Here is a 9,064-nt window from a genome sequence, read left to right as displayed (position 1 = left end):
CTGACAGGCTGCCTGACTTTGGTATCTCCTTGTGGTGTGAGGTAAGGAGGATCTGACAGGCCGCTGCCTGACTTGGTTATCTCTTGGTGGTGGTGAGGTAAGGAGGATCTGCAGGCCTGCCTGACTTTGGTATCTCTTGGTGGTGGTGAGGTAAGGGAGGATCTTGGCAGGCCCTGCCTGACTTTTGGTATCTCCTTCGGTGGTGGTTGAGGAAGGAGGATGTCTGAACGGCCCTGCTGACTTTGGTATCTCTTGGTGGTGGTGAGGTAAGGAGGATCTGGACAGGCGCTGCCTGACTTGGTATCTCTTTGGTGGTCGGTGAAGGTTAAGGAGGATCTGACAGGCCCTGCTGACTTTGGTATCTCCTTGGTGGTGGTGGAGGTAAGGAGGTATGTGCAGGCCCTGCCTGACTTTGGTATCTCCTTGTGGTGTGAGGTAAGGAGGAATTATGACAGGCCTGCTGATTTGGTATCTCTTGGTGGGGTGAGGTAAGGAGGATCTAGGCAGCCTGCCTGACTTTGGTATCTCCTTGGTGGTGTGGTGAGGGTAAGGAGGATCTGACAGGCCTGCCTGACTTTGGTATTCTCCTTGGTGGTGGTGAGGTAAGGCGGATCTGGCAGGCCCTGCCTGACTTGGTATCTCTTGGTGGTGGTGGGTATAGGAGGATCTGACAGGCCCTGCTGTTTGGTATCGCCGCGCCTCCTGGTGGTGGTGAGGTAAGGAGGATGGCAGGCCTGCCTGACTTTGGTATCTCTTGGTGGTGGTGAGGTAATGGAGGAATGACAGGCCTGCTGACTTTGGTATCTCCTTGGTGGTGGTGAGTTAAGGAGGATCGACAGGCCTGCTGACTTGGTATCTGCCTTGGTGGTGGTGAGGTAAGGAGGATTGCAGGCCCTGCTGACTTTGGTAATCTCCTTGGTGGTGGTGAGGTAGGGCGGATCTGGCAGGCCTGCTGACTTCTGGTATCTCCTGGTGGTGGTGAGGTTAAGGAGGATAATGACAGTGCCCTGCTTGACTTTGGTACTCTCCTTGGTGGTGGTGAGGGTTTAAGGAAAGGAAACGAAACGGTCTGACGGACTTGGTTCGGTAGACTGCAGTGCCTGACTTGGTATCTCCTTGGTGGTGGTGAGGTAAGGAGGATATGAGCAGCCCTGCCGTGAACTTTTGGTAATCTCTTGGTTGTGGCTGAGGTAAGGAGGATATTGAGCAGCCCTGCCTGACTTTGGTAACTCCTTGGTGGTGGTGAGGTAAGGAGGATATTGACAGGCGCCTGCTGCTTTGTATTCTCCTTGGTGGTGGTGAGTTAAGGAGGATTAGCAGGCCCTGCCTGACTTGGTATCTCCTTGGTGGTGGTGAGGTAGAGGTATGCAGGGCCTGCTGACTTTGGTATCTCTTGGTGGTGGTGAGGTAAGGAGGATTGGCGCAGCCTGCCTGACTTGTGTATCTCCTTGGTGTGTGGTGAGGTAAGGAGGCTATGACAGCCTGCCTGACTTTGGTATCTCCTTGGTGGTGGTTGAGGTTAAGTGAGGCTCTGACGGCCCTGCTGACTTTGGTATCTCCTTGGGGTGGTGAGGTAAGGAGGATATGGAAGGCCTGCTGACTTTGGTATCTCTTGGTGGTGTGAGTCAAGGAGGATCATGACAGGCTGTGACTTTGGTATCTCCATTGGTGGTGGTGAGTTAAGGAGGATCTGCAAGGCCCTGCCTGACTTTGGATCATCCTTGGTGGGTGGTGAGGAAGGAGGATATGGCAGGCCTGCCTGACTTTGGTATTCCTGGTGGTGGTGAGGTAAGGAGGATCTGACAGGCTGCGTGCTTTGGTATCTCCTTGGTGGGTGGTGAGGTAAGGAGGATCTGACAGGCCTGCTGACTTTGTATCTCTTGGTGGTGGTGAGGTAAGGCGGATCTGGAACCAGTGTAATCACACGTTTCCACAGCAAAGGCTATTCTCGGTACCTAGAATCAAATCTTGCGGTGCACTAGCTGCAGTTACCAACAATTTAATTTATGGTAACAGTCCTATCACCAAGATTAGGTGGAGGCTAGAATGGCTGGCTACCAGGTTTAAGTTGTTTGTGGTGAAGATTGAGTCTAGTGGCTGTCTAAGGATAAGTTTTGTGGTGAAGTTAGTCTAGTGGCTGGTCTAAGGATAAGTTGTGGTAAAGTTGAGTCTAGTGGCTGGTTTAAGGATAAAGTTTGTGGTGAAAGATGTAGTCTAGAGTGGCTGGTCTAAGGATAAGTTGTGTGTAAAGTTGAAGTTCTAGTGGCTGGTCCTAAGGGAAAGTTGTGGTAAGTTGATTCCTAGAGGCTGGTCCTAAGGATAAGTTGTGGTAAAGTTTGAGTTGTGGCTTGTTTAAGGATAAGTTGTGGTGAAGTTGAGTCCTAGTGGCTGGTCTAAGGATAAGTTGCTGTGGTGAAGTTGAGTCTATGGCTGGTCTAAGGATAAAATGTGGTAAAGTTGGAAGTCAGGTGGCTGGTCTAAGGAATAAGTTTGTGGTAAAGTTTGGTTTAGTGGCTGGTTTAAGGATAAGTTGTGGTGACGTTGAGTCTAGTGGCTGGTCCTATAAGATAAGTTTGTTGTGGTGAAGTTGAGTCTAGTGGCTGGTCTAAGGATAAGTTGGTGGTAAAGTTGAGTCTATGGATGTCCCTCTGACCGTTCAGGTTTAAGGGCAGCAGGAAGGACGAGGTGATGGGCAATCGCCCCTAACCGTCTGATCCTGTCGTATCGACCTGGGGGTGGAGAAGGGTCAAGACCTGGCGCTACAACAACATGAAGGCAGTGGAACGTCACCTGGAATACGACAGGTAACCTGAACGTCAATCAAAACAAATCAAATGTTCACATTTTTCTGCACTCATCTCCTTTAGTAATCTGCATACCAAATACACATGTGAACTCTATATCCCTTTCTCCTGGTCATTTAGCTTGCTCGTCTTTTTTATGTGTGTGTGCTGGTGTGTGTGTGTGTGTGTGTGTGTGTGTGTGTGTGTGTGTGTGTTGTGTGTGTGTGTGTTGTGTGTGGTGTGGTGTGTGTGTGTGTGTGTGTGTGTGTGTGTGTGTGGTGTGTGTGTGGGTGTGTGTTTGTTCTTGTTTTTCTAACCACAGGTGGCCCATTAGAGTTCGATGGGAACGTAACATAGCGTCTTCAGGTTGTGTGCAGGCTGACTGTAAGATCGTTCATGAGTTACATTGGAGGCCATATTCATGTCGACACGCAGGCGCGAGCAGAGTGACACGCTCACGAAGGCTCTTCCACTAAGCTGACGGGGCCACGAGGCTTGTGACACATCACCCAGGTAATATACAGCAGCTATGCCAAGGAGCAATCTATACATTCATACAGCAGATAACCCAGTGGACAGTTTTTATTGTTTTTTAGGGTGCGGCTGCAGCAGCCTGAAGAGAAATGACAACCAGTCCACGCTGGGATCCTCAACAGACATGGCAGTTGACTATTCAATAATTAAATCCTCCTTACCTCACCACCACCAAGGAGATACCAAAGTCAGGCAGGGCCTGCCAGATCTGGAGGAAGCGGAGGAGGGCATCGGTCAGGGAGAGCTGAGCCACGTTCTGATATGCCTCCAGGATACGAGGGGTCAACTGGGCATGGCCAGAGAGAGAGAGAAGGGTCATGGTTATATTATGTGGGGTTAGAAGGAGATAAAATGGTCTCTAAAGTGACTCAACTGTGTGGTACTGTGTTGGATAACTGCCAAAATAAAGCACACACTTGAGTAAATTAGGGTTCTGGCAGCTCTGTTGTGGAGTGTCATTTTCCTGGCATGGGTTAGGTCCTCTCATCCCCTTAGAGGGTCAGGTAAACGCCAATACATACACAGCCATTCTGAGTGATCACCTTCAACCTATGGTGAATCATTTCTATTCAGGATGACAATACCCCCATCCTCAGGGCACAAGTGGTCAAAGGATGGTTTGATGAGCATGAAAATGATGTAACCCATATGCCATGGCCGTCCCAGTCATCAGCTCTCAACCCAATTGAGCACTTAGCGGAGATTCTGGAGCGGTGCCTGAGACAGTGTTTTCCACCACCATCAACACAACACTAAATTATGAAATTTGTCGTGGAAGAATGGTGTTACATCCCTCCAATAGAGTTCCGGACACTTGAAGAATCTATGCCAAGGTGCATTGAAGGCTCAACACCCCATTAAGACCCTTCATGTTGGTGTTTCCTTTATTTTGGCAGTTACCAAGCTCTACTTGGTACCTGTTTGGCCTTGTACTTCTTGCTGTAGCGTGGAGAGACCAGGCTGTGTGTGTTGATGCTCATGCTGTCATCAGTGTGTGTGTTGGGGTTGGTCTGCTGCATGGCCAGGAAGGATCGGATGCTCTGGACCTCGCTCTGGAATGAGCTGTCTGCCAGACTCTTCCCTTTAGAGCCAGACGAACTCGTCAGTGAATATCGAGTCGCTGCCCATCCACTTCGGGAAATACTGCTTCTCTCCTATATGATAATAATAAATATATAAATATATATATATATAATAGTATATATATAGAGAGAGAGAGGAGAGAGAGAGAGGAGAGAGAGAGAGAGAGAGAGAGAGAGAAGAGAGAGAGAAGAGAGAGAGAAGAAGAGAGAAGAGAGAAGAGAGAGGAGAGAGAAGAGGAGGAGAGAGGAGAGAGAGAGAGAGAGAGAGAGAGAGAGGAGAGAGAGAGAGAGAGAGAGAGAAGAGAGAGAGAGAGAGAGAGAGAGAGAGCCAGAGAGAGAGAGAGGAGAGAGAGAGAGAGCAGAGAGAGCAGAGAGAGAGAGAGAGAGAGAGAGAGAGAGAGAGAGAGAGAGAGAGAGAAGAGAGAGAGAGAAGAAGAGAGAGACTACAGTTATGGGCAAAGAATCTTGGACTTATCGTGGATCTATCTACACTTTCAACAAATATTGTAAAAATGATAGTACTCATGGGTTGTGTTAACCCACAATTTTACACGCAGGTAGACCCTCGTTCCATGCCCTCTGGGAGCTGGGATCAGAAGTTTGATGCAGAACTTTTGTCCCCAGCAACGTTCACATCTGGAGCAGCCTCACAGCCTGAAAAGTGAAAGTTATTGTACTGTGTGCTATAATCTCCATTGTTACTGTTAGTTAAGCAGGTGAAAAGAGACTAAGACAAATGAGCTAAGGGAGAACATACAAATTGCATTTCCTTGATTCCTCTCCTCTGCCTTCTGGCATCATGAGGTTTTGGGAAAGAGGCCCAGGAGGGATGCCCAGAAATCAGGAAATGTAATTGGATTCTCCCTCCAAGTGTCTGCCTTCCATACCTTTTGAGGTTGTTTTGAAATCTGTTTGGGAAAATTGGGGGTTTTTCTTCTCCCAGGCTTACCGTCTATGTGCCTCTTAATAGTAGGGAGATGGCACAGGCACATCCTTAAACTGAACGCAGTATCTGACTGCTATGACCTTCAGAGCAACCGTCTTGAGAGCTTGGCCTCCACGAAACAGAGTGACGAAATTCTGGTTATTACTCGCTGTTCACATCTTGGAACTTGGATCTGATGTGTGTGAGTAGGAAGGTGTGTGGTGTGTGGGTGTTGCTGGCATGTGCTGAAATGATGTTTGTTGTGTGTACCGATTTTGTGTGTTCCAGTCTAAGAAATAGGCATGGAATGAGTAAAGTCAGAATTTTTTTCACACAAATGTTCGGATAATATACGTAGGATATTCCTTCGAAAGATTAATCACCCTTCAGCTCTTGCAGGGGTCGATGGGTCAGTTTCTCCTTGTTGGAAGCCAAGCAACATGCAGAATTATTCCTTGTTGACATGCTGCTTTAAAAACTAAGGCAGGGACTTAATATCGTGGCATCTGTCGTCGATAACAAAACATATTATAATTGAATTCCTAACTTAATTTTAACTTTTACTGCAGGGGGCTAAATCAGAGTCGACACAGACGTTGTTCGACTAGTCATTAAACACAATTCAAGTCTACCTATGCAGAAACTTAAATATACGCACTCTCCGACACAAAGGAATTATGCGTACTTCTACAAAAAAGAAGACGACCTGTACCATGTCAGATATGTGTTGGCATTCCCCAATATTACACTTTATGTAGCATCAGCAGAGATAAGGATAACAATAAACGAATCTCCGTTTGGACTTAGAAAGACTACCAAGACCGGGATTGGTCACATTCTGAACTGTCAGGAAAGAGCTCGCGCTACGTTACTTTACAATTAATAATATGAATAATAACCATAATCCATAGCTCATATTTCTACTTCACAATAACCCATAATCGGATATGTGGGAAATAAAGAGTTCATAATGCTTTCTGACTCACGTCAATGTCTTTGGGGGCGCTGTCCGCTCCCGACCAGCTTGACCTCCAGACCACTGTAGGGCTGAGTCCAGGTCATCCATGGCCGGAGTGGAGGGTCATGCGTCTGGGGCATCCCCGACAGGCGCCAGCTTGATTGATGTGGTACTCGGGGGGGGGGGGAGGTTGGAAGATGACAAGAGAGAGTAGTCACTAGTATACTACAGCAGCATAGAACTAGGACAACAAAGGGCCCAGTGTAACATGTCAGTACGTGCTGTAACAGCTCATATCTGGTTTTAAAATGACCAGGCAGCTCCATTTTGGACACGTGATGCTCTCTTTTGCGTGAACAGTTTTGCGGTTAGGCTATTAGAATTAGAATTGATGAAGGCACATGTCTAGACGTAATCCATTCCCAGGCGCTGTACCTGTAATAGCTCCAAACCAGCAGCCATTCTCCTCCTCAGTACATTCTCATGTTCCCTCCCAGTTAGATAGGCCCAGCGAGGCCCTGCCTCATACATCTGGCGTCCAGACGCAAACCGCATTTCCATACTGAGAGAGAGAGGGTTGGTGAGGGGGCAGAGAGCAGAGAGGGGTGAGGGCAGAGAGAGAGAAGGCTGATAGGCAGAGACGAGGGGAGACTTGTTGGAGTGTGAGGTCCCAAGTATCGAGAGCGAGTACAGCGTGCAGGTGAGCTAGAGGCAGATGTGCTAACGTTGAGCAGGTCGCAGAGAGAAAAGGTGAGGGCAGAGAGACGCGGTGAAGGGAGAGAACCGACCGCAAGAGAAAGAGAGGTACAGGGGGTAGACTATTCAGCTACAAAAACTCGGGGAAGGAGGGTTAAGTTTCCTGAGATTGTGATCAGGAGGCGAGAAGTGGAGTTGCAGCGAAGGTGGCCAGACGTAGGTAGAGAAAGGTGAAGGGGCCAGAGGGAAAGAGGTGAGCGGCCGAGCGGAAAGACAGAGTTGACAGATAGAAGCTCCAAATTGGGAGATAGAGATGCAAAGAAGCAGTCTCGTCAGGACTAAAGAACGCAGTGACGCAGAGAGGTCAGACGAGGGTCACAGAAAGTCAATCATTGTATAACCAACGTCGCAGTCAGTTTAGCACTCTAGAGTAGAATTCACACTTCTATTCCTTGTGCTAGTTCGTCTAGAGGACCTATTCAAACCAAATCCTCCTAGATGCACCTTTCCAGTGCCCGAGGGGTGTGTAATGATATCCTTACACACACACACCTACATCACACGACTAACACCAGACACACATCTACACACACACCAGCACACACACACAAAACACCCCCTCTACACCACAACCACAATTCCAACAGACCACACCACACACACACACACATCAGCACACCCACAAGCAATCAAAGCGACACTCACTATCGTCACCTTGACGCACAAACAACAATCAGTGACACACACAACACCACACACCACACACACCCCCCCCCCCCACATGCCCCAACTCACTGAGCCCACGCTTGGAGGAGCCGGTCTGCCTCCGCAGGGAGCCGCATGCGACAACTGGTACAAGAGTGCGGGAAATGCGCAACTGGTCCAGCATGACTGTGAGAATCCCCGAAGAAGTTCGCAATAATCTCCTGAAATGCTCCCTGCTCCATCCAGTGAACGAGAAGAGTGCCAGCCAACCTGAGAAAGAGATGGAGAAAGGAAGAAAGACACAAATACTATATACCGAACCGCAAAGACGAGCTGCAGTAGGATGAACTGCTTCTATCAGAAAGGCTTCTGAACCGAGCAGCGAATTAGTGAAGGCTCGGAGTTCTGTGGTGGTACCTGCTGTGGATGTGGCCCTCTTGGGGTCCGCTACGCCAACGACCCTAGGCCCGGTGGCACCTGCAGGCTGTTCTGCGCCCAAGATGGACCTCTGAAGGGGCAGAGCAACGCTGGGCAGGACTGACCCGACAGTCTGGATCAATCGCGCTACCCCCAGTCTTGGTAGGGATCAAGCCCCGAAATGGCAGGCTACTCCCTATATAGCCCCCAGAGGCCCGGCCAACTGTGTTATCACGAAAGGAGAAACAAGCACAGACTAATGTACAACTTGAGGTCCAATATAGGTAAAGGTATCTAATCTACTACTACTGCTACTAGTACTACTCTTACTTACATTCCCTACTTGCGTAAACGGTACCGTGACACTTACAAGCCTTACTCCTTAACCTCTGTCGTATACTATTACCCCGCCCAGACGACCTTATTACTACCTGGAATTTCCATGGACTACATACTGTTTTATCTACTCACTGTCACTACTACTACAGTGACCTCACCACTCACTTACTTATACTTCTCGTTCATTTGCCCACTTTGACTACTCCGTAAACAGCAATCCATAAGCCAATTTACTGTAGTTACATCATCTGCAATTGGTTCTCAATCTGTTCATCTTGGTGTTCAGATTTGCTAATAATTTAGCTCAGACATAACGATGCGGGTTCATGCTGGTGTCATAAATCGTGTTATGTGCAGCCAATGTGTACCGAAATCTAGAGAGTACCCATCGATATCATGTCATAAATTGTGTACCCTTGAAGCGGAACATTGATGTAAGGGTCTCTCCTTCTATGAGTCGAATTACAGTTCCATCTGACAAGTCTCTATAAACTTTCTTCTCCTCTGTCTGTCTCCCGTCGTTACAAAGGTGCGCAGCTATGTGCATGCTAGCTCCTCTGGCCGACAGGGATGTCGTCTAGACACGCATTGAAGTGTACACTAGTGTGAGAAAGCTGAGGCATGG

General features: G+C 48.4%; 1 protein-coding gene and 1 long non-coding RNA gene across 2 annotated transcripts in view; one reads left to right on the top strand and one right to left on the bottom strand.

Moving 5' to 3' along the window:
• LOC112070536 (fermitin family homolog 3-like) overlaps nt 1-9,064 on the bottom strand; it is an 18,947-nt gene that overhangs the window by 5,911 nt on the left and 3,972 nt on the right. Inside the window, exons 9-12 of the mRNA XM_070439013.1 lie at nt 7,774-7,953; nt 4,235-4,398; nt 3,479-3,603; nt 518-969 (exon numbers count right to left, since the gene is read on the bottom strand). Coding sequence (XP_070295114.1) covers nt 518-969; nt 3,479-3,603; nt 4,235-4,398; nt 7,774-7,953 — 921 coding nt within the window. The remainder of the gene's footprint in view (nt 1-517; nt 970-3,478; nt 3,604-4,234; nt 4,399-7,773; nt 7,954-9,064) is intronic.
• LOC139024319 (uncharacterized) lies at nt 2,121-2,686 on the top strand. The gene is made up of 3 exons (XR_011475612.1): nt 2,121-2,193; nt 2,364-2,403; nt 2,490-2,686. It is a non-coding gene; the product is annotated as an uncharacterized lncRNA (long non-coding RNA).

Source organism: Salvelinus sp. IW2-2015, unplaced genomic scaffold (genome assembly GCF_002910315.2).
Source record: "Salvelinus sp. IW2-2015 unplaced genomic scaffold, ASM291031v2 Un_scaffold1352, whole genome shotgun sequence".
Classification (NCBI taxonomy): domain Eukaryota; kingdom Metazoa; phylum Chordata; class Actinopteri; order Salmoniformes; family Salmonidae; genus Salvelinus; species Salvelinus sp. IW2-2015.
Note: the sequence above shows the minus strand (reverse complement) of the source record. Positions and strands in the feature narration are given on the sequence as shown.